General features: G+C 38.9%; 1 protein-coding gene across 1 annotated transcript in view; it reads left to right on the top strand.

Annotated features, from left to right (window-relative positions):
- The window catches only part of DSCAM (DS cell adhesion molecule), a 691,848-nt gene that overhangs the window by 462,318 nt on the left and 202,468 nt on the right, over positions 1-27,062 (top strand). Inside the window, exon 9 of the mRNA XM_066259344.1 lies at positions 9,776-10,054. Within this exon, the coding sequence (XP_066115441.1) occupies positions 9,776-10,054 (279 nt within the window). The remainder of the gene's footprint in view (positions 1-9,775; positions 10,055-27,062) is intronic.

The raw sequence follows: 27,062 nt of genomic DNA on the forward strand, positions 1-27,062 counted from the left end.
TGGGGATGGCTCCTTGGCCTCTGCCCCAGGTGCTAGAGTGGCTCTGGTCATGGCAGAGCAACGCCCCGGAGGGGCAGAGCATCGCCCCTTGGTGGGCAGAGCATCGCCCCTGGTAGGCGTGCCGGATGGATCCCGGTCGGGCGCATGTGGGAGTCTGTCTGACTGTCTCTCCCCGTTTCTAGCTTCAGAAAAATACAAAAAAATAAAAAAATAAGTAAAGACAGAATTTCAGTTCTGAACAAGGGCCAAATGGTTAAAAACAAACACTTTCTTAGGTAATAAGCCACAATCTTAAAATTGATCTTTTAGACTATTTTCTCCTGCTTTCATTGTCCCTTTTCTGTTCTGCGGGAGAAGAGGAAGTTACTATTACCTGTGAGCAAAGGAGTCTTATTAAAAGAGAAACAAGTACACATGATACTTACTTCTCCTTGGGTCATAATCCAAAATTAGTAAATGCAATATGGACAGATGGATGTTTGGAGTACACAGAAGCAGTTTTATAAACAGACCCAGTTTTATTATTAATAGTATCAAATTATTTTTTTTTACTTTAGATAAAGTAAACTGTTATAGATAGACTTGTCCAAAGACCAGTCTCTGAGAGAGAATTCAGTGGACAGGTGTTTATCAAGGATGCCCTAATGAGTGACACCTGTAAGGAGGGAGAGAAAGCAGAATTGGGCACAGGCTGAGGAAGAGCTGTCCTACAGGTGAAGGACAGCTCACAGGGAGTTCTGGAACAAGAATGGCCTTTTATAGCTGTCCTGAGTTGGGACAAAATCACCCTCCTAAATCAGTCATTAGATATAGGCCACCTGAGAAAGGACCTGTCCTTGGTGAGGTAGATCTCTGTAGGGACAATTTTTGAAGTGGCTGATAATTTAAGAATGCCATATGACATTGTTCCCAGAATCTGGGGCACGCATATTGTTTTCTTCTTAAAAAGGAATCTGGGCCACGTGTCTCTATGTACATTAACTCCTACCAGTTACATAGATGTCAGAGAGCTATAAATGTGCATGTTAAACACCTTTAACTAAAAATACTTTTCATTAAATCACTTCCGCTTTCAATAATGACATTAGTCTAATATTTCAAATAAGAAGTGAAAACAATCACAGTGTATAATTAGATTAGTAGCATAATTAGATTCTTTCTTTGTCATTGAAACAGTTTTTAGCTGTAAGAATCTCTAGTACTTTGATTTCTTTAATTTATTAAGGTAATACCTGTGCGTCTACTGTTAATGTGATCAAGTAATAATAGGATGTCTGCCAACAAGAGGTTGAAGTCAGTAGGAAGACGTACAGACAAACAGCTACAACACAGGGAAGCAGGTAGCAAATGGCTTGAGAGAGAAGCAGCATGGGATGAGAAACAGAAAATATGTCAGCTGGCTATTGGAGACCAGGGAATAGGCAATTAAGAAAAACACTGATTTCAGTGGAACACCATCAAAGAAGTATGCATGAGATGTGTTAAAAGCAGAGACAATAGATGGACCCAATTCTGAGGGTCAGGTGGGAGGGGAAGTCTGAAGTCAAAACAGGGTTTCCAGGAGAAACTGAGTTGAGCCTCAAAGGAATCTGGGACCTGTAAAGATCTCCAAAAGCAGTAACTACTGAATTAAAATGTTAGGGGTACGAATCAGGTTGGGGTGGAGTATGGCAACAGAAATAGGGACAGGTATTTCCTCTCAGTCAGTCACTACTGCTGAAACAGAGGGTGCTCACTGTAGGAGAATGAGGGAGGCAGTGCAGAGACAGGAGTCAGATGTTGTAGTGTGTGTTATCTCCTGCTCAATCCTAAAGGCAGGGAAGTAATTGAAGCTGAGGGACATGCTTACACAGTATTTGGGGAAAATTAATCTGGTCACGGTATATAAGATGGATTGCAGTACTGAAAGACTTTAAAAATGAGGAAGGTCAGTTAGGACACAATGGAAAAAAAATTAATAAAAGGTGAGAAGTGGTTAGAGATAGACATGGGCAATTAAGGATACTTATTATTCTGAGCATCCTACATCTAGGAGACTGGTAGCACTGAGAGGAATAGAGAATGGAAGGTGATGCATGGTCTAAGGGGGAGCATGATACATTTGGTTTGGACTTTGAGAAGCTTCCTGGCCATCTGGATATTAGCAGACAATTGCACCAGCAGACATGGAGCTTGAGAAGGAGCTTCTGGTTAGAAATGTAAATTAGGGAATCAACGACCTTGAGCTGACACCTGAACAGAGGGGGAGATGACATCATCAGGGAAACAGGGGAAGGAGGCACAGCCGGAATGGACACTAAGGAGCGAGGTTCCATTGAAATGTGAATAGGAAGAGGACACAGTGTGCAGGGGAATTGCTGAACTACTTTGCCATGGGATATATGGACTCTTATAAGCTCTTATAAAACATTTGTCTGTGTTTTATAAATATTCATAAGGAAGCAGAGATGGTGGTAAGATTTATTCTGAGAATACATTAAGGGTCTATTGTAAGTAACTTAGAAAAATTTTCAAGTCATATTTACCATACAAATATTGTGTAATTCAGTTCTAGTAATTGAAAAAAAACCTGACACCTCATTGGCTATATTGGAATCTTTATTGCATAAAATGAGGACAATAATTTTACATAAGAAAAATAACATGCATTAAGAAATAACAGCACCATCAACAAAGTGAAAAGACAACCTATGGAATGGGAAAAAATATTTGCAAACCATATATCCAATAAGAGATTAATACTCAAAATATATAAAGAACTCATGCAACTCAATGCCATAATTAACTAATTAAATTTAATAATGAGCAAAGAACCTGATCAACTATGTTTTTCTGAAGAAAAGAAATGAAAGGCCAACAGGTAATGGAAATATGCTCGGTATAATCAGTTGGTCATCAGGGAAATACAAACCAAAACCACAGTGAGATACCTCAACCCTGTTAGATTGGCTGTCATCAAAAAGACTAGAGATGACAAGTGCTGGCGAGGATGTGGAGAAAAGGGCCCCTTGTGTACTGCTGGAGAGAATATAAACTGGGGCAGCCACGGTGGAAATAGTATGGTGGTTCCTCAAAAATAAATAAATAAATAAATAAATAAATAAATAAATAAATAAAACATTGTGGTCCAGAAATTCCACTTCTGGGAAAATATCCAAAGGATAACACTAACTTGAAAAATTATCTGAACCCCCGTTTTCATAGCAGCATTGCTTACAATAGCCAAGACATGGAAACAACCTAAGTGTTCACCAGTGGATGAATGGTTAACAAAAATGTCACACACACACACAATGAAGTATTATTCAGCCACCAAAAAGAGAAAAGAAAGAAAATTACCATTTATGACAACAATGGATGGCTTATAGGCATTAGGCTAAGTGAAATAAGTCACAGAGAACAGAGAAAGACAAATACTGTATGGTCTCACTTATATGTGGAATCTAAAACACAAAACAAAATAAAAACACCAAACTCATCAGCTTCGTGGTTACCAGAGGCAATGCAAGCGGGAGGGGCTGGACAAAGAGGGTGAAAATGCACAAATTCCAGTTATAAAATAAATAAGTACTAAGGAGGGGATGTGCATCGTAAAGACTCGAGTTAGCACTGCTGTGTGATAGAGAAGTTGTTAAGCCTTGTAGTAGGTCCTACAAGGTCTCCTCACATGCAGCGTTTTTTCCCCCCTTTTAATTATGTCTATATAACATGATGGATGCTAACTAAACATATAGTGGCAGTCATCTGACAATACATGTAAATCAAACCATCATGCTACTCCTTAAACTTACACAATGTTTTTCAACAAAACTGGAAGAAATTAAATCTTTTAAAACTAAAAAAAAAAAAAACAGCAGAAAATGAAATAGTTGTAATCTATTGTAAAAATTGCAATCTAATCCGAGAAAAGTGAATCCCAGCTGAATCTACAACAAATACTGGTCTAAGGCCAGGAGGTCAGACACACAGGGCTGCAGCTGTCCTTGCTCATCCTGAGAGAGAATGGTGCAATGTGGTCAATATGGTATTGGGTTTTGTGTGTTTGTTTTTAATTGTAAGGAATGTTTCGAGTTTCTTTGAACCTGGGACTTTCTGAAATTGAGCCAAATATTGGTGATGTGGTCCTGCTGTTATTTTCTGTTCATGAAGGAAAGCACGTCTTTATAATGTAGAATTTGGCCAGAACTGAGTCATCTCTGAAACTCCGGTTTACTGTTTCTACTTATAAAGCCTGTCTTAAGAGACCACTAAGCCACACAGATTTTCCTTATTTGAGCAAGCCTTAAATTGTTCACTGTATTTGGAATTTTGGAAATTTCTCTAAATGTACCCAACTCTCCCAGTTCACTCAGCCACCAAATAGAACATAGATGGGTCTTTTCAATCTGTGCCTGGAGGCCCTGGCCGGTTAGCTCAGCGGTAGAACGTCAGCCTGGTGAGCGGGGGACCTGGGTTCGATTCCCAGCCAGGGCACATAGGAGAAGCGCCCATTTGCTTCTCCACCTCCCCTCCTTCCTCTCTGTCTCTATCTTCCCCTCCCGCAGCCAAGGCTCCATTGGAGCAAAGATGGCTGGGCACTGGGGATGGCTCCTTGGCCTCTGCCCCAGGCGCTAGAGTGGCTCTGGTCGCGGAAGAGTGACACCCCGGAGGGGCAGAGCATCGCCCCCTGGTGGGCAGAGCGTCACCCCTGGTGGGCGTGCTGGGTGGATCCCAGTCGGGCGCATGCGGGAGTCTGTCTGACTGTCTCTCCCCATTTCCAGCTTTAGAAAAATACAAAAAAAAAAAAAAAACAATCTGTGCCTGGAGAAAAATAGATATTCTCCAACATGTTTTATTTTTATGTGTTCAGTGACTTGGGTTGCCACAAATATACCTAAGACACAACTCCCTAAGCCACGGGTCCCCAAACTTTTTACACAGGGGGCCAGTTCACTGTCCCTCAGACCGTTGGAGGGCCAGACTATAAAAAAAACTATGAACAAATCCCTATGCACATTGCACATATCTTATTTTAAAGTAAAAAAACAAAACCGGAACAAATCCAATATTTAAAATAAAGAACAAGTAAATTTAAATCAATAAACTGACCAGTATTTCAATGAGAACTATGCTCCTCTCACTGACCACCAATGAAAGAGGAGCCCCTTCTGGAAGTGTGGCGGGGGCCGGATAAATGGCCTCAGGGGGTCGCATGCGGCCCACGGGCCGTAGTTTGGGGACCCCTGCCCTAAGCAGATCTTAGAGAGAGGCCCTGAAAGGCATTCCCATTACTCCACAAGAACAAACACCCTACTGCCTATTTGGCCTTCCCACCCAGCAGCAGGGCCAGAGCACAGCCTGCTGGCTCACTCAGGCTTGTCATTCCCAGGTCAATGTGTGTCAGTTAATGACAGTTTATATTGAACCCCAAGGGGAGCTTAGAGCGAGAAGTCAGGAAGGGCTTCCAAGGGAGCACACCTTGATTTGGACATGCTTAAGCCTGTTTTGTTTGGCATCTGCTGGCTCTGACAGTGCCCTTCTTAACTCCTGTATTATGTCCTCCCTGAATCTCAGCCTCATGCCTTTCCTCCTGCAGCACGCACAGGCCCCAAGACCCATGGCCTAATTCATGGTGATGCAGGAGCAGCTCTGGCCCAGAAGTTGCCTATCTCAGGGCAACAAGCCATCTAACAGTTCAGGGTTGGCACAAATGGCCATAACTGAATATGCAAGGCCAGGTCTTGACTTTATTTCCCCAATGTGCCCTACTAGTTGACATAGAGATGGCTCAGTGGGACCCCTGGCTAGAAGTCCTGGGCCTCTAAGCTAATCAGACCATGAAACAGAGACCTATAATCTGTTCCTTTTATGTCTTGGTTGTATCTCTCTTTTACTCACAACTTCAGGATTGTCTGATGTTCCAAGAATAATCACATGTTCATCATTACCTCTACAAGGTATTTTCAAAAACTACTATCCAATTAAGATGTGTAAGGCACTATTTATTCCACTAGTTATGAGAAATAAGAAAGATAAATGTGTTACATTTCCTGACTCTTGGGTCATTCTACTTAAGGAAGTAACCATGTACAAAGATCGCTCTACCTGTGTGAATCATATTGTAATACATCCCATTGTAGAATCTTGAATAGGTTCTTAGACTGGACAGATGAAGATCTAAATTGGGTTGTGTAAACAGGGTGAAGAACTATATCACATAGAGTAAGTAATCTATAATTTTGGATTCTGAAGCATGTAACACAACTGGACAACTAACCCATCTCATGGGTAAGGGGCCATCGAGTGCTATGTTCCATGTAGAAGTCTCACATGTGCATCACTCATGGATTTAGACTACAGCTTGCATTTTCAATGGACAGCGCAGAGCTGTAAGCCTGTGCAGGTCCTGGGCTTGCCCAGTAGACGACACATGGGTGTGGAACTGAAACCGAACTTTCTGAGATCTGCCGTGGGATTTGCATTCCGTGATGAGTGGGATTAGCCGATGCAATTTTTGTAAATTTCATGAAGCAAGGAAGATGTTAAAAAACAAAACAAAAACTCCTTAAAGAATGAGAGAAAGGATCTTGATAGACAGAATGAAGAACAGAAGGGAGACAAGACAGAGAGATAAGCAGATTAAAGTATTTATTGCTATGACTCAGAAGGCTGGCTTGAGGTCGGCACTGTGAGCAATCGGTACCCAAAGCCGTCAGCCTGAGAACCACGTGGTTAAATTTCCACTAGGAAAAGAGAGACAAAATATGGGACTGAGGAAATGACACGTGCAACTCAAACAGAGCCTCAGTGTGTCTTAGCATCCATGTGATGTGTTTAATTTTCCCAGTGAATTATGGGCTGTGGACAAAAAAAAGTGTTAGAAAGAGGAAAGATAGAAAATTGCTATTGAGTGACCTCTGCGCCCCCCACCCCTGGCTCTCTGCTGCCGCGAGATAAAGCCCTCTCCCAACACTTCCATGAATTGTGTTTCATTAGCACCATTTTATCAGGAAAAATAGAAGCAGAGTTAAAGACACTGGATTAAGAAAAATATTGCTTGTGACTCAAGACTGACCAACACCCAACCCTCATTTCTTTCAATACATGCTTCTCGTCTCTGGGAGAATAAAAGAAATTGTTTGGAAAAAGAATGTACAATTAATTTCTGAGAGGAAAAACACAGAGATATTAACCTTACTAAAAGTTTCTGTGAAAGGTTTAGAAAGAATAAGAGTTATATAGTATTAAGAACAAGAACATTTCATTGATTTTTTTAGAGTCTGATTAACATTTGGCAGCCTTCAATGTCTCTGAGTAGTTTCAGAGAAGGGAACTCCTACCATTGTAGGGAATAAAGTAAGCAAACCTAGCCGTAAGTGACATTTAGCAGATAGGTACATGCTCCATGTAGGGAGGTTATATCAGAACCTGTTGCAGATCACATTCGGAATACTACTAGCTCTCACTATTGATGAGATTCAGAGAATATACCGTAAATGGCGATACAATGAACTAGATAAAGTAAGCACTGTGTCTCAAAGAGGTGATTTGGCTTTACTAAAATCATTATGAGTTTTTTTAATATTTGATTTACTTTTTTCCTCCCATTTTAATATCTTATGAATGTAAAATATAAGATTTGGGACTCTTAAAAACTTTTTAAAACATTTTACACAGCAGATCTGTGATTCATGGCTAAAGCCAGGGGGACAGGTTTGCAGCAAGAAGTGGTATGGTGACAAATGGGCCTGTAGACTTAATATGCACTGTAAAAAGTACATCCTGTGGACCAAAGCCACAAGTAACAAACCTGATTTTGCATTATTCTGGGGATAGATTCTTCCTTCCTCCTGAAAATATTTATTTTAACTATTGGGATAGGTATTTTTGCATAAATATGTTTTAACATATTTTAGCTCTATCTCTTTTTACTTTAGCTCTATCTCATTTACTACAGTAACTATAACTTAGGCTCCAGAGTCTTCATTAAGTACTATGGTTCTGTTTTAATTGCATAAAAGTGGACTAGCAAGGGTCCCAGCACAAAAGGTCACCAACTGCAGTGTGTGTTGCAATTCTCATGTCTAGTATCCTTTACACCTAGTTTCTCACCCCTGGGGCTTGCCAGCGGGTCTCTGACTGAACTTCGCACTGAGCCCTCATCAGTATCCTTGTATTCTCAGCATCTGGCTTACATGAAGAAATGAGACAAGGAGGAGCTTGTAACGGTTTAAAATACAATGTGCAGAGCAAGAGATTTTTTCCTTATAGTGACACGCATGCAAGCGAGTAGGTCGGCTTCCTGATGTTGCTTTTTCACTGCGTTCACTGCACCTTTCTGCATTTTCGCTGGTTTAGCTTTGTGGCTAAAGTTTCTGCAATTAACTTCTGTCACTATGATGATATTACTTAGAACTGTATAAACCAATAAATTGCAGATATTCTGCAATAGTGGAAGCATGGTTTTTGTTTATATATATTAAGTTCATTTCTGTATGCCCAGCACTCGGTGCTGTGGAGCACATAGCAGGGCTCATCAGTAAGCACTTCTTATGTGAATGAATGAACGAACAGTTTCTAGTCAGATATTTCTCAGCAGGGTCCCTTACAACTCCACCAAGTTGATAATTGCAGTGAACCTAAAATTGATTTAATGAACAAACATTCTGCTATTTAATAACTTCATTCTGTGAATCGATTTAGTATAATAACTGGTTAATATTAGGTTATTGCACACTTAATAATCTTAGTTTGCAACCTTGGTTATATCCAAGCCCCTGCAAGACAAAAAAAAATAGTAGACAGGATCTGAGCCTTTGCTCTACAGTAAAGTGATTCCATGGTAAAGGACAGAGTAACACTTTTGAGTTTGTTTTCTCCGTTTATGAGGTGAGGTTGTGAATGACTACCCCATAAGGTTGATGGGGAGCACATTGAAAACTTTCCCACAATTCTATAACTAATAAACACCTGAGGTAGGGTTTAAACTTGGTTCCTCTGGCTCCATTGGGTGGTTCCATCAGAACCATTTTCTGATGCTGAAAACCAGAACAGCCAGCTGGGAAGGTCCTGAGGAAGAATAATTTGGAGGTCAGAAAGATAAATAGGAGTTAATCAGGGAAATTAAATCAGGAAAGAGCTTTCCAAACCGAGCTTGGCTGTGTCTGCCACTGGCCAAAGGCTATGCCCTTGTCCTCATTAGCAACACGTCTCAACAACTCAAACCCTGGCTATGAGTTATTTAATCATTTGAGATCATGTACACGAAATGTGTAAAATTGAGGGGTTTGGAGTTTAGATGTCGTTATCCTAACATGAAATACCTATTTTTAGTTAATAGTCACCTTAGTTGGACGTTGGATATAAAAGTATGTTTAACAAAAATTTGGAATCTCTGTTTCATCCCCAGGTTTCGGGTACACCTGTTAACACGCAGATAGGCTAAGGAGGGCAGTGACTGTAGCACTGATAACAGCAAGGCAGGAAAGAATGTCCTCTTCTACACATCCTTTTATAGTTGCTAAAGGAAAACCAAACCCAGATCCCTCTTCCACAGAATTTGATGAGCACAGAGACTGAAATATTATCATTCCAAATAATTATTGTACTTAAAAAAAAGATTATCAAAATGAATCACATTAAGCATATGAAGAGCACATTTTCCTATCTTCTAGTGGTTTATACATGTAAATGCTGTTGCAGTGACATGCAAAAGGTTTAAGGGAAAAGCAAATGTAGAATATTGACACAGCCCATTATCATCTTTTCTTTTATTATTTTTTCCCTTTTCTTTCAGTCCCTCCTTTTATCCAACCATTTGAGTTTCCAAGATTCTCCATTGGACAGCGAGTCTTCATCCCTTGTGTTGTGGTCTCAGGGGACTTACCCATCACCATCACCTGGCAGAAGGACGGCAGGCCCATTCCAGCAAGCCTGGGCGTGACCATTGACAATATTGACTTCACGAGCTCCTTAAGGATTTCCAACCTCTCCCTGATGCATAATGGAAATTACACCTGCATAGCCCGGAATGAGGCAGCAGCCGTGGAACACCAGAGCCAGCTAATAGTGAGAGGTAAGCGAGAGATACAGGATCCATGGCGTCTAAGCAGCTGATTTATGGTGTTTGCTTGAAATATTTATATTATGAAACTGTAACTAGAATTCATAGAATGTGCTGTCATGTGCTCTCATTTCATTAAAATACACACACACACACACACACACACACACACACACACACCCCTATAGAAACCAACTATGAACTCCCCCAAACTCTAAACCAAGATTTTATCGACCTAAAATATGAAACTTCTTTTTTTATTGAATTTATTGGAGTGACAGTGGTAAATAAAACCATACAGGTTTCTTGTGTACAACTCAATAACAAAGAAATGTGTGAATGAAGACATTGGAGCTATAAGATTTAATTTAGGAAATAGAGCTTTCCTATTCAATGATTTTTGAGTATCAAAGTCCATGGGCTCTTCTGTGTTGTGTTTATTGTATGTAGAACTTTTTATAATATAGTTAGTTTGATGGTTTTAAAAAATATTTTTCAAAGCCATATATCATAGTTTTCCTAAAAAGTAAAAAAAATTATAGCTTTTTAATTGTTTTGTTTTAGCTTTAGAAATGTGATTTCCTTTGTTCTGCTTAGCATCAAATCTGTCATAATTTTGGGAGGCTATTGTGACATTAACAAGCAAACTGTGATTATGTTTATGCTCAATATGTAGCCAAGTTTGAGGTCCATCACTCTGGGTAATTTGAATATGCAGCTATTTTAGAAGACTGGATTATTTTTTCTAAATGCAAAAGAGAGGTCATTGATGACTTTAAACAGGTCAGTGACATGACCTAATTTAACTTTATAATGATTACTCTAACAGCTATATGATAAATGGACCAGTCCAGAAAGCAGTGATAATAAGTAAGAGGCTATTTTTGAAGTTCAGACAAGATAAAAGTGCCCTGAATGAAGGTGGTAATGGTCAAAGTAATGAGAAACAGTTGAATTTGTGATATGTATCAGAAGAAAAGCAAAGAAGGCATGTTTATTAAGTGAATATTTTCAATGAGGGGAAGAGAATTTTATAATAAAGCACATATTTCATCTAATAAGGTAAATGGAATTGTCTTCAACATAAGAGCAGAAGATGCAAGGAGTAGCAATTGTGACAAGGGAAACAATGATGTGGGAGAAACAAGAGGGTCTGGACACAAGGCATTCCAGTGCTTATGGTTCCAGAGGAAGAGGGAGAATCAGCAAAAGAGACAGAAAGGAGGAGCAGCCAGTGAAATAAGAGAAAATTCAGGGGACTGTGAGGTCTTGAAAACAGAATAAGAAATCTATCAAGAAAGATAAGTAAAAAGTATATCAATGCCCACTGAAAATAGAAAAAGAGGAAAGTCAATAATTGGTCATTGAGTTTAGAAAGGATGGATATGATTTGTGACCTTGAAGAATGGCATGACTGTAATAAATGCCTGATTAGAGGGGATTAAGAAAGGGGATGGGTGAATGTGTATGAACTCAAAAAAAGGCAGTTCTTTTCATATTTGCAGGTATGTTGCCATGACAGGAAATAGAAAATGGAGAGGTAAGCGATGAACACGGACAAGGAAAGTTTACATGCTGATAGGAATGAGTCAATAGAAAGGAAATAAATGTGACAGGATAATGAAGAAATAATTACAGTATTAAAGTCTTTGAATTAATAAAATGAGATTAGATTCTTTGCATGCAGTGGAATGTGTTTAAACTAGTGTAGTAATAACCATAGTTGGAGGCACCAAAAGGTAGAACCAACAGAAATGATTGGAAATTTCAGAGAGGCAGATTTTGGGTCAACTAAATGCAATGACTGTATGCAGTGACTGAAAGAGGGAATTCAAGAAGAGAGCATAATTTTTAAAAATGTATCAAAAGGAAACTCTAGATCTGAACACACATCTAAAATGAGAAATTCACTGGATCTATTTAGTAGGGTATCGGATTATTGGATACTACAGAAGAAAGAATTAATTTAAAAGAGGTCAAGAAAAAAATCTAAATTTTTTCACAGAGAGTTGAAAGACTAAAAATTATACACAGGGACCCAATGAATTTGGGACAATGTCAAGTGGTCCAACATAGACATAGTAGGAATCTCAGAAGGAGGGACAGGGAAAATATATATATTTGAGTAATAATTGAAAGGAAAATTTCCAAATGTGATACACACACACACACACACACACACACATATTTTAAGATAAAAACAATCAATGAAACCCAAGGAGAATAGGCACAAAGAAAAATCATGCACAGCACATCATAATAAAATTGTTAAAAAGTAATGATAAAATATTAAAAGCTACAAGAAAGTTTAAATTGATATAAGACAGCAGAACCAATTAAGAAAACCTCAGACTATTCATCAGAAAAAAGACAAGCCAAAAGAGAATGAAATAGTATTTTAAAGTGCTAAAAGAAAGGGACAGAGGGTGAGAAATATTGTTAGTCTAGGATTCTTCAAAAATCAAGGATAGGACATCCAGGAGTGACGTCACGGAAATGGCGCCGTGAGCAGCGCGTCCGACAGATCTCCCCTAAATCACAACAAATTTATCAACTAGTAACAGAAAAATTTATCGTCGGAGCATTCCGGAGTTCCACACAAACTGAAAGCGAAAGGACTGTTATCACTTGAATCTGAGAGACGAGGGTGTGGAGGAAGCTACCGCAGCGACGTTCATTCAAGCCGTGAGGGAGTGCGCCTGTGGTGAGTCAGCCCACACTCGGGAGCCGCGAGCAGCCGCGGGCGCGCGCCCGGTAAGGTTGCAGAGCGAGCACCGCCCACACTCCGGAGCGCGAGCAGCCACCGGCGTGCCCCGTCCGGTTGCAGAGCGAGCACCGCCCACACTCGGGAGCCGCGAGCAGCCTCCGGCGAGCACCTGGTCCGGTTGCAGAGTGAGCACCGCTAATGTTCCCAGCGGCCGGCGCACTGCGAGTGAGAGTCGCCAGCCACCGGTGCCCGGAGCACCCCATTCGCGCACGTGCCCTGGGCATTCCACACGCCCAGAGCGCCTTACTGGCCCGCACACCCAGGGTGCCCCATTATCATGCGCCTGGTGCGATCCAGCCGCCAGCAGCAGGGCAAGCGGGAGAGGCACCAGGGAGGTCTTCTACTTGGGAGATTCTCTCTGTGGGTGGGGCACCTCACCCAGCCATTCAAGCTAACAATCAAGCCTTCAGGGAGGGGTGCGCGCAGGCAGCCTAAAATACCTTCGAGAGCACAGCTGCGACCCAATCACTGAAATTAGCTTAACCCATGAAATCTGCGCACCCTCGGTTCTAATTGATAAGATCTCTCTCAGTTCAGCGACCCAAGACAAGAGGCGTGATATTTTTTAGTGCCTCTCGCTAAAGGGGCGGGGGCAACTTCTGATTGATAGAGCCTCCATATTCAGGGATAAACGCTAACAAGAGGGACTTGGCAGATAATAAGATCTATACTACACTAGTCGCAAGCAGAGACTAGTGCCTCTTCTTCCCAGCCAAAACAGGCTACAAAGTGTGGAAAGCCTGGGTTGAGAGGTCCAACTAAATGATAGGCGCTGAACAGTCACCTTGACAACAATTGACTCCCACCCCCGCCTGATTACACTGGAGGCCCTGACTGCCAGAGCCTTTCCCAAAGCCTTGCACTGAGTGGGGATAGAGTGGGGATTTCCCAGCTCTTTGAGCCTCTTACTCCCCAGGCAGAAGCAGTTGCAGCCTTATAGCTGGATCACCAGGCTGCTAATTCAGGAAGGGGGGACTAGGAGAGAGAATCCAGGAAAGCAAACTCTCTCATCGTTGGACCCTGCAAACGCCAACAAGCCTTGACTACCAGCAAGACTAAAGCCAATTATATGACATTGCCATAGAATCCCATCAACTGCAAATCCCTACCTAAGTGTGACACAGGGGCAGAGCCTGGGGTACAGAGTCACCGACCAGGAAGAGGGAGAGAAAAGAAAAAGGAAGAAGTTAACCTCTCAAAATCAAGAAAAATCCACAGACTTTACAACTTGTTCCACTAATTTTTTTGTTGTTGTTGTTTGTTTCTTCTATCTTATTGCCTTTATTTCCTCCACCTCGGTCCTTCTATTCTCTGCCCATCTTATGCTTCCCTTTTCTTGAACTACACTACCCATAACTGTTACATTTTATTTCTCTTCTTCATCCTCACCCTCCTTTAAGGTTATACTCCAAAACACTTAACTCTCACTCTCTCCTCTTTTGTTTTTTTTTTTGATTTGCTTTATTTTGTTTTTTTCTCTTCCTTTTTTATTACTTCCTTCGTTTTTCTCTTTTTCTTATTTTTTCCTTTCTATTCGTTTTTTCTTTTCTCGTTTTACTTTCCTCCCATTTAATCCTCAATCACGAACAAATTAGTTAATTTGGGACTCAAGGCTTTTTTTGGCTTTATTTTTCTTTTTTGCTTTTGTTTTTGTTTTTTTCTTGTTTGTTTATTTTTGTGGCATTTTGGGTACTCCCAACCCAAGGTCTCCATTGTATTTAGTCTTTGCTCCACTTAATACAACAGATTTTTACTTATTATTTTTATTTTTTTCTTCTTTATTATTCTTTTTTTGGTCCTTTTTTCTGGTTCCCTCTTATCCCTCTCATTATATCTCTTAGTTGACCATCACTTACAAGCAAATCATCTTATGCTTGTCTAAAATTTTCTTCTTTTTTTTTTTTTTTTTTTTTTTTTGCATTTAGTAGGTCCCTACTCCCTTTTTTTGCCCCTTGAACTCTTCACCCCAAATCAGGCCCTCCATTATAGGCACGATATTTCCCTGAGGAGGGGAGAGGAGGGAAAGAGAAGAAAGAAAAAAAGGGGGAAATAATAAATTATTTTTTGTGTGTGGGGTGTTTTACCTTTTTTTTTTTTTCTTTTTACTTTTTGCTCTTTATTAATTCTAATTAGTGCTATCAACAAGACCACCCTCAGATGCCAATAAGAAAGAGGAAATCGAATATTATGGATACAAAAGAAAGAGAGGTAACACAAATAGATGTGGAAAAATCTATGGAGAAAAGACTTAACATATTGGAAGCCTTGGAGCTAAATGACAGAGAATTTAAAATAGAAATCTTAAAAATACTCAGAGATATACAAGAATACACAGAAAGGCAATATAGGGAGATCAGAAAACAACTCAATGAACACAAAGAATATATTACCAAGGAAATTGAAACTATTAAAACAAATCAAACAGAAATGAAAAACTCAATTCACGAGCTGAAAAACGAGGTAACAAGCTTAGCTAACAGAACAGCCCAGATTGAGGATAGGATTAGTGAAATAGAAGACAAACAACTTGAGGCACAACAGAGAGTAGACGAAAGAGACTCAAAAATAATAAAGAACGAGAAAGCCCTACAGGAATTGTCTGACTCCATCAGAAAGAATAACATAAGAATAATAGGTATATCAGAGGGAGAAGAGAAAGAAAATGGAATGGAGAATATACTCAAACAAATAATAGACAAGAACTTCCCAAGCCTGTGGAAAGAACTAAAGCCTCAAATTCAAGAAGCAAACAGAACACCAAGTTTTCTTAACCCCAACAAACCCACTCCAAGGCACATCATAATAAAGATGACACAAACCAATGACAAAGAAAAAATTCTCAAGGCAGCCAGGGAAAAGAAGAGTACAACATATAAAGGAAGGCCTATTAGACTATCATCAGACTTCTCAGCAGAAACTCTACAAGCTAGAAGAGAGTGGACCCCAATATTTAAAGCCCCGAAACAGAGGAACTTTCAGCCAAGAATACTATACCCATCAAAGCTATCCTTCAAGTATGAAGGAGATATAAAAACATTCACAAATACAGAAAAGATGAGAGAATTTATCAACAGAAAGCCCCCACTCCAGGAACTACTAAAGGGGGTTTTCCAACCAGATTCAAAGAACAAAAGAAAACAACACCACAAGTAACAGCTCCACCAAGAACACAATAAAACCAAACTTAAACTGTGACAACAAAGGAAAAAAAGGGGGGAGAGGATGGAGATTAACAGTAGCAAAGGATGATGAAGTGCAGAAATACTTATAAGATAGGGTACTACAATGAATATGGTAGGTACCCTTTTCATTACTTAATGGTAACCACCCTTGAAAAAACCACCACAAAAACACTTGACTTAAAAAAGGTAGCAACAGAGGAAAGAAGTATGGAACACAAACAAACAAAAACAAATGATAGAAAAACAAAAGAGAAGAATCAAACTAGATACAAAACTAACAGAAAGCAATTTATAAAATGGCAGTAGGGAACCCACAAGTGTCAATAATTACACTAAATGTAAATGGATTAAACTTACCAATAAAAAGACACAGAGTAGCAGAATGGATTAAAAAAGAAAATCCAACTATATGCTGCCTACAAGAAACACATCTAAGCAACAAGGATAAAAACAAATTCAAAGTGAAAGGCTGGAAAACAATACTCCAAGCAAACAACACCCAAAAAAAAGCAGGCGTAGCAATACTCATATCTAATAATGCTGACTACAAGACAGAAAAAGTACTCAGACAAAAATGGTCATTTCATAATGATTAAGGGGAAGTTGAATCAAGAAGACATAACAATCCTTAATATATATGCACCAAACCAAGGAGCACCAAAATATATAAGACAGCTACTTATTGACCTTAAAACAAAAACTAACAAAAATACAATCATACTTGGAGACCTCAATACACCGCTGAGGCTCTAGATCGGTCATCCAAACAGAGAATCAATAAAGATATAGTGGCCTTAAATGAAATACTAGAACACCTGGATATGATAGACATCTACAGGACACTTCATCCCAAAGCGACAGAGTATACATTTTTTCTCTAGTGTACATGGAACATTCTCAAGAATTGACCATATGTTGGGCCACAAAGACAATATCAGCAAATTTAGAAAAATTGAAATTGTACCAAGCCTATTTTCTGATCATAAAGCCTTGAAACTAGAATTCAACTGCAAAAAAGAGGGGGAAAACCCCACAAAAATGTGGAAACTAAACAACATACTTCTAAAAAATGAATGGGTCAAAGAAGAAATAAGCGCAGAGATCAAAAGATATATACAGACAAATGAAAATGAAAATACGACATATCAGAATCTCTGGGATGCAGCAAAAGCAGTAATAAGAGGAAAGTTCATATCACTTCAGGCCTATATGAACAAACAAGAGAGAGCCGAAGTAAACCACTTAACTTCAAACCTTAAGGAACTAGAAAAAGAAGAACAAAGACAACCCAAAACCAGCCGAAGAAAGGAGATAATAAAAATCAGAGCAGAAATAAATGAAATAGAGAACAGAAAAACTATAGAAAAAATCAATAAAACAAGGAGCTGGTTCTTTGAAAAGATCAACAAAATTGACAAACCCTTGGCAAGACTCACCAAGGAAAAAAGGCACAGGACTCAAATAAATAAAATCCAAAATGAAAGAGGAGAGATCACCACAGACATCATAAATATACAAAGAATTATTGTAGAATACTATGAAAAATTATATGCCACCAAATACAACAATCTAGAAGAAATGGATAAATTCCTAGAACAATACAAGCTTCCTAGACTGCGTCATGAAGAAGCAGAAAGCCTAAACAGACCAATCAGCAGGGAGGAAATAGAAAAAACTATTAAAAACCTCCCCAAAACTAAAAGTCCAGGCCCAGACGGTTATACTAGTGAATTCTATCAAACATTCAAAGAAGACTTGGTTCCTATTCTACTCAAAGTCTTCCAAAAAATTGAAGAAGAAGCAATACTTCCAAACACATTTTATGAGGCCAACATAACCCTCATACCAAAACCTGGCAAGGATGGCACAAAGAAAGAAAACTACAGACCAATATCTCTAATGAATACAGATGCTAAAATACTAAACAAAATACTGGCAAACCGAATACAACAACATATTAAAAAAATAATACATCATGATCAAGTGGGACTCATCCCAGAATCTCAAGGATGGTTCAACATACGCAAAACGGTTAACGTAATACACCATATCAACAAAACAAAGAACAAAAACCACATGATCTTATCAATAGATGCAGAAAAGGCTTTTGATAAAATACAACACAATTTTATGTTTAAGACTCTCAACAAAATGGGTATAGAAGGAAAATATCTCAACATGATAAAGGCCATATATGATAAACCATGAGCCAACATCATATTAAACAGCATAAAACTGAGGACTTTCAACCTTAAATCAGGAACAAGACAGGGTTGTCCACTCTCTCCACTCTTATTTAACGTGGTGCTATAAGTTCTGGCCAGAGCAATCAGACAAGACAAAGAAATAAAAGGCATCCATATCGGAAAAGAAGAAGTAAAGGTATCACTTTTTGCTGATGATATGATCCTATACATCGAAAACCCGAAGGACTCCACAAAAAGATTATTAGAAACAATAAACCAATACAGTAAGGTCGCAGGATACAAAATTAACATACAAAAGTCCATAGCCTTTCTATATGCCAACAATGAAATATTAGAAAACAAACTCAAAAAAATAATCCCCTTCACATTGCAACAAAAAAAATAAAATACCTAGGAATAAACATAACAAAGAATGTAAAGGACCTATATAATGAAAATTACAAAGCATTGTTAAGGGAAATCGAAAAAGATACAATGAGATGGAAAAATATTCCTTGTTCTTGGATAGGAAGAATAAATATAATCAAAATGACCATATTACCCAAAGCAATATACAAATTTAATGCAATTCCCATCAAAATCCCTATGAGATTTTTTAAAGAAATGGAACAAAAAATCATCAGATTTATATGGAACTATAAAAAATCCCGAATAGCCAAAACAATCCTAAGGAAAAAGAATGAAGCTGGGGGCATTACAATACCTGACTTTAAACTATATTATAGGGCCACGATAATCAAAACAGCATGGTATTGGCAGAAAAATAGACACTCAGACCAATGGAACAGAATAGAAAGCCCAGAAATAAAACCACATATATATGGACAAATAATCTTTGATAAAGGGGCCAACAACATACAATTGAGAAAAGAAAGCCTCTTCAACAAATGGTGTTGGGAAAACTGGAAAGCCACATGCAAAAGAATGAAACTCGACTATAGCCTGTCCCCGTGTACTAAAATTAATTCAAAATGGATCAAAGACCTAAATATAAGACCTGAAACAATAAAGTACATAGAAGAAGACATAGGTACTAAAATCATGGACCTGGGTTTTAAAGAACATTTTATGAACTTGACTCCAATGGCAAGAGAAGTGAAGGCAAAGATAAATGAATGGGACTACATCAGACTAAGAAGTTTTTGCTCAGCAAGAGAAACTGACAACAAAATAAACAGACAGCCAACTAAATGGGAAATGATATTTACAAACAACAGCTCAGATAAGGGCCTAATATCCAAAATTTACAAAGAACTCATAAAACTCAACAACAAACAAACAAACAATCCCATAAAAAAATGGGAAGAGGACATGAACAGACACTTCTCCCAGGAAGAGATACAAATGGCCAACAGATATATGAAAAGATGCTCAGCTTCATTAGTTATTAGAGAAATGCAAATCAAAACTACAATGAGATACCACCTCACCCCTGTTAGATTAGCTATTATCAACAAGACGGGTAATAGCAAATGTTGGAGAGGCTGTGGAGAAAAAGAACCCTCATTCACTGTTGGTGGGACTGTAAAGTAGTACAACCATTATGGAGGAAAGTATGGTGGTTCCTCAAAAAACTGAAAATAGAACTACCTTATGACCCAGCAATCCCTCTACTGGGTATATACCCCAAAACCTCAGAAACATTGCTACGTGAAGACACATGTAGCCCCATGTTGATTGCAGCACTGTTCACAGTGGCCAAGACATGGAAACAACCAAAAAGCCCTTCAATAGAAGATTGGATAAAGAAGATGTGGCACATATACATTATGGAATACTACTCAGCCATAAGAAATGATGACATCAGATCATTTACAGCAAAATGGTGGGATCTTGATAACATTATAAGGAGTGAAATAAGTAAATCAGAAAAAAACAAGAACTACATGATTCCATACATTGGTGGAACATAAAAATGAGACTAAGAGACATGGACAAGAGTGTGGTGGTTACCAGGGGTGGGGGGAGGGAGGACATGGGAGGGAAGGAGGGAGAGAGTTAGGGGGAGGGGGAGGGGCACAGAGAACTAGATAGAGGGTGGCGGAGGACAATCTGACTTTGGGCGAGGGGTACGCAACATAATTTAATGACAAAATAACCTAGACATGTTTTCTTTGAATATATGTACCCTGATTTATTAATGTCATCCCATTACCATTAATGAAAATTTATATATAAAAAAAAATCAAGGATAAATAAAGACATTTTAGAAAAGCAAAGGCTGATAGAATTGAACACCGGCAAAATTTTACAACAATAAATATTAAAGAATGTTATTGAAACAAAAAGAAAACAAATCCAGTTGTGAAAACTGACCTACAAGAGGAATAACAATCTCTGAATATGACAAATGTGTGACTAAATATAAAAGACATTTTATTATTTTTATTTCCTTTATAAATATTTGCATGTTTAAACAATAACACTTTACTGTGTGATTTATAACATACAAAATATTCAACAACAATACCAAAAAGGACAGGAAGAAAGAAAATGGAATTTTACTGTTATAAAATTCTATATTATGAATGAAGTGGTATATCTCTGAATGTAGATGTTGCTGGTTAAATATGTACATTTTTAACTATTGAGCAATTTCCAAAAATGAAACAAATAGGTAGATATTGCTACTGAACAGAACAGGTGAAAGAGAACATTAAAATATATTCAATTAAACATTAAAAAGTTAGGAAAAGAGGGAAAGGGTGATAAAATAAAAGATGGAAAAAATGAGAAACAAGTAGATGGCACACTTAAACACAAGTATACTACCTGCATTAAGTATAAATGGACAAGTATAGCAATTGTAAAGAAAAGATTGTCAATCTCAGTAGCAAAGCAAGATTCAAGTACATGCCATCACACTTTAAATATAAAAAGTATGTATGGCTCTACCACCTAGCTGGTAGCAGGACCCTCCAATCATCCTCCATTTAAAGAATTAATAAAGGTAGAACAGAGGTGTTCAGTCATATTTTCTAAGGTCAGTGAGTAATAAACAGCACCAAGTAGAACACAGAGGATGTGCCATGGTCGGGGTTTGCCCATCTGCTTGTTCCCTTGAACCAGTGCGTGCTGGCTATAGGAAGTGAGTGGGGAAACTACAAATTTTCTTGCACTAATTGTATTCAGGGAAGAGGGCCCTCTGGTGAGCAGTTAACAGGCTGTTGCTCTGTAGACAGAAGATCCAAGGAAAGGCTTCCTGGCCTTTACACCCGACTTCTAGGCCTTTTTCCTGCATCCCTCCTTTCTTCTTCCTTTTACCCTTTGTCATGATTTCAACACCTATCAGCTGTGACTTCGGAACATGATTGAGGACACATCACATAAAAGAGGCCACAGTGTAATCCAAGTATCAGGCAATTAATTAGAGTCATGGTCTTGGGAATACAGCCAAAAAGGTAAAAGCACAGTATAGCTTTGTAGAAGCTACAGCATGGGGGACCCATTGCATGAGATGGAGTCTGTAACTGTGACATTTACACTGAGGTATAGGATCAATGGGAATGATAGAAATGGAACTGGGGGACCCAACTCCTAATTTCTCATTATTTCTTATGTCACAGTTGTATGACCTTGGGTCATTTTAAAGTTTAGCACACTTTTTATAGCCTGGATTATTGGGAAGATTTATAAAGACTTAATTTAAAATAAATGAACTATTATCAGGTAAATGGAAAGGAAAAGGAAAAAACAAATCTTAGCTCTACGTGTGTACCCTGTGGCTTACGTTGGAATGAACCAACCATCTCCCTAATGTCATGCTCATTTGTGTGACCTTGGCATTAATGAAGTCATTTGGGGGATAAGTACTGGATTTAATGACACAACCACTTGCCCTTTTGTTCCTACTGTTGGCTCTACATCACTAAGGGGAAAGCTGCCAACACAGTAATTTTTTATCTGCGCTTTTTCTCATACTTCCTTATATCCTATGATGTATCTATTGTTTCTTCATTTTAATGACGAGTTTAACATGCAGAAAAACAAATACACTATCTAAAAGGCCTTTATTTGGCAAGAAAATTAAAATTATGCAAGTATACAATATACAGATGATGAAGTATAGAATTGTACATAAGAAACCCATTTAATTTTATTAACCAATGTCACCCCAATAAATTCAATAAAAAATTTAAAATAATAAGATAAAATAAGACAATACAAGTCTATCTTATTGTTATGTTTATTGATTCAGTTTTTGATACCATATTTATGCTTTTATTTTACTTCATCCATTTATTTATTCTTCCAACAACTATATATTAACATCAATTTTATAATAGATATCCTGAATGCTGGACTAGAGTGGTAATCAAAACAGAGAGACCACATCCTATCCCATAAAACTCATATTCCAGTGGAAGTGAGAGATAAGAAATAAAGAATGTCAGGTACCTAGCTACATGTCCTATGAGAAATAAAGCTTGGTGAAAGGATAGAATTAGAAGATGGACAGGGTAATCTGTTCTGAAGAGTTTGAGCAGAGATTTGACTAACGTGAGAGGTTAAGTTACAGAGCTCTCTGCAGGAAGCATGTCCCAGGCAGACAGACCAACAAGTACAAAGACCCAAGTCAGGAGTGAGTTTTGTGTGTTCCACAGATAGCAGGAGACCAAAGTGTTCACTGTGCAATAAGAGAGGATGGAAAAGGTTTGATGGCTGAGGCCAGGTCATCTATTCTGGGTATTATGGAAATCATAGAATTGTTCTTTTTAGTGTCATTAATTAAATCTTACCTTAACTTTCACGAATCACTATCTTGACTAAACACCATCCAGTAGACAATGGCAATATTTCTTTATACTCTCCTTCCCCCCAGCTGCCACCATCAAATAGCTTTCAGTTGTTTTGCCTTAAAAAAATGGAATCCTTATTCATGTTGCCGGCTAGGGAACCCTATATTCATTCTTTGGAAATATATAGCTACTTAGAGGCTATGGATTTCAAACATAAAACATTGGACTACACATAAGATTGAAAATACCTGTCCTGTTGTAAACATACTATTTCCCCTTTATTAAAAAAATGAAGCCAAAAGTCACTGTATTTTTATAAAACAAAACCAAACCTCATTTTAAGCAATACAAGCAAAAATATGTCCTCAAAGCAATCCCTCTGAGATTTCAAATACTATCAGAATATGTGCATCCCATGACAGGATTTGTATATTTAAGAATATCTCACCCTGGCTGGTTGGCTCAGTGGTAGAACGTCGGCCGAACAGGTGGAAGTCCCTGGTTCAATTCTCAGCCAGGGCACACAGGAGAGGCGCCCATCTGCTTCTCTACTCTTCCCCTTCTCCTTCCTCTCTATCTCTCTCTTTCCCTCCTGCAGCCAAGACTCTATTGGAGCAAAGTTGGCCTGGGGCACTGAGGATGGCTCCATGGCCTCTGTCTTAGGTGCAGAAATGACTCTGGTTGCAAGCAACGCCCCAGATAGGCAGAGCATCACCCCCTAGTGGGCGTGCCGGGTGTATCCCCAGTCAGGCGCATACCAGAGTCTGTCTCGCTGCCTCTTGCTTCTCACTTCAGAAAAATATAAATAAATAAAATAAATAAATAAATAAATAAATAAATAAATAAATAAATAAATAAATATTTCTTTGTCTCTATGTCTCTCTCTCTCTATTTATCACCTATCTATATGCTTCAGATAAATGTATGCCCCAAAATGACATGCATTGCCTCTTGGGGACATAATTATTTGGCTGAATTTCTCCTTTTCTTCTTTTTAATTACCCTCATCTCCACTGGAAACATCTCTTTATTAGAAAGCTGACTATAACAGCAAATATGCTTACTATAACCTACCAAAAAATTGTTACAAAATAAAAGATAAACAAAATATTATTTTAAAAAAGAGGAAACCAGCGACTTTGGGGAATTATACATTAATACAATACAGAGAAATTAAAGTTTTATAACTAGAATAACTAGAATATTTATAACTAGAATAATAACATCAACTTATTCATTTGTCCATTCAATAAATATTGGCAAACTGCTTTCTATGTCCTAGCAGTGTGCTCCATACTGGGGATATAATGGTTTATGAGGAAGTAATGGTTCCTCTCCCAGAGTGTGCAGCCTGATGTAGGAGATGGACAATTAAACTGGCCATACAAAACCAGTGGGATAAAGGCTGTGCCAGGACAGTTCAGGGTTATGTAGAAACACTTTATCTCCTCCACAGCATCATAAAAGGTGCCCTAGACTAAGTGGGCTTTGATCTGAGATGTAAATAATAATAATAATAATAATAATAACTGAAGAAATGCAAAAACATGTGTGAAAAACAGTGGCAAGAGTGATCCTGGGAACTAGAGAATAGAAAGGACTTTAGAATGGCTGGAGCCAAGACTAGAAGAGGAGAACATCAAGAAATGAAGCTGGAGCCTGACCAGGCAGTGGCACAGTGGATAGAGCATTGGACTAGGACACGGAGGACCCAGGTTCAAAACCCCGAGGTAGCCAGCTTGAGCATGGGCTCATCTGGTTTGAGCAAGGCTCACCAGTTTGAGCCCAAGGTTACTGGCTTGAGCCAGAGGTCACTCAGTTTTCTCTAGGCCCCTGGTTGAGGCACATATGAGAAAGCAATTGATGAAAAATTATAGTGCCGCAACAAAGAATTGATGCTTCTCATCTCTCTCCCTTTCTGTCTGTCTGTTCCTATCTGTCCCTCTCTCTGACTCTCTCTCTGCCTCTGTCAAAAAATAAAAAAAACAAAAAAGAAAAGAAATTAAGCTGGAGAGAAAGGACCCATGTCATAAAGAGCCTGCAAAATATTGTATGAGTCTGGATTTTATCTAGGAACAATGGGAATAGACTGATGCTTTTAAAGAGGGAAGTCACAGTCATTCAATTTGGGTCTTAGGAGGATGATTCAAGCCATTGTGTGGAGAATGGGTTCAAGTGGGGCAGTAGGTGGCAGGTAGACCAATTTGGAGGCTGTTGCAGAAACCCAGATACTAAGTGCCATTAACAGCTTTGTCTCAGTTGAGTTCTTCTGAAAGCAGAGTGTTAGGTGCAGCATTGACTGCCAGTTGCCTATGTGAGATGTAGTTCCTGGATCCAACAGTGACAGAATGGGGAAAAATGAAGTCAGAAAGGAAGGAAAGTCAATAGAAGTTTTAATAAGCTAGTTGTCACTGTGGGCAACTGGGGCTCATTTGTAGTGGGTGGGGATCCTCCAAGGAATCACAAAGAACAGTGGTTCTCCAACTGTGGATTCTGGACCAGCAGCTTCGGCCTGGGACCTGGGAGCTTATTAGAAAGACAGAATCTTGGATCCCAGCTCAGATCTACTGAGTCAGAATTCTGGGGATTGGGCTCAGCAATTTGTATTTTAATCAACTCTTTGGGTGATTCTGATACCCTCTAACGTATGAGAAGCACAAGCATAAAACATGCCCTAGAATTATCCTACAGGATTGCAGGATGGAGAGGCAGGGCACTTATCCCATCTCCTGTCCTTCAATGATGTACAATTGTCTCCCATGTTTCCTGGTGACATCAGTAAAGGTGAGTAAGCATTTATGACTTCAGAGAAGAGCCTGAGACAGCAGAAAGACTCATGGTCTTGGTACAGTACCTTAGAAAAGTGTGTGGAACTGTCCAGCCTGGGGTGCTGAAAGCAGATAGGCCAGCTTAGGTGACACTTCACCATGCACCCTGTTTACCCTGTCATCATGACTGGGCCATGGCAGTGAAGATACACAGAATTTGAGGATATGTGATATATTTTCCAAGAATCATTAGTCCCTAATGCAAAGAGATGAAAGAGAGGGATATGAAAGATAATTCTCAATTTTATGGGCCATTTCCATCTGTAATTACCTTACACTTAAAATATGTCAATGATTATTTCCCATGCAAATCTCTTTGATCAGTTTTTAAGTGGCATCCATTTGGATTAGAACCAAATTAAGGGGAGTGGTCATGGATCAATTATAATTAGGCATTCTTCCAAAGGAAGTACAAGAGATTAGTTACCTGCTCATTTGACAAGAGGTTTTTTGCTCTTAGCTGAATTTGAGCCAAACAGAGCGTAGAATGTAGATGTCTGCATGTTTGCTTTCCACCTGGGCAGGATGAATCTGCCATGATGTCAGAAACTTTGTAATTTATCCTTGAGGTTGATGAATTATTTTTACTAGAAAACTTTGCTCTATAAATTTTCTTAGATTTTTTTCTTAGAAATAATTTTATCAGCATGAGGTGGTAATCCCTGATCACCTTGTTTTAAATATATTTACATTTTTGAATATACTTTTCTCAAGATACCGCCTAAACGAACTGCTTACTAGTTAAGCAATATTGAAGAGATCCATTGACTGTGTAACTTATTTAATTAGCAAGTTGGAAACTGTGTTTGTTGGCCCTGGCCGGTTGGCTTAAAGGTAGAGCATTGGCCCAGCATACAGAAGTCCCAGGTTCAATTCCCAGTCAGGGCACACAGGAGAAGCAACCATCTGCTTCTCCACACCTTCCCACTCCTCTTTCTCTCCTGCAGCCATAGCTCAAATGAGCAAGTTGGCCCTGGGCACTGAAGATGGCTCCATGGCCTCACCTCAGTTGCTAAAATAGCTCTGTTGCCAAGCAATAGAGCAGCATCCCCAAATAGGCAAAAGAACATCATCCCCAGATGGGGGTTGCTGGGTAGATTCTAGTCAAGGCACATGCAGGAGGAGTCTCGCTTTGCTTACTTGCCTCTCACTTTGACAAAAAAAAAAAAAAAAAAAAAAGAAAGAAACTGTGTTTGTTATGTTAAAGCTGGACGTAACAGCATTTCCTAAATTAACCAGCACCCCTATAGCATTTAATATCTTCCAGGCACTGTTCTGAGAACATTTATAATCTTAA

Source organism: Saccopteryx bilineata, chromosome 2 (assembly GCF_036850765.1).
Source record: "Saccopteryx bilineata isolate mSacBil1 chromosome 2, mSacBil1_pri_phased_curated, whole genome shotgun sequence".
NCBI lineage: Eukaryota > Metazoa > Chordata > Mammalia > Chiroptera > Emballonuridae > Saccopteryx > Saccopteryx bilineata.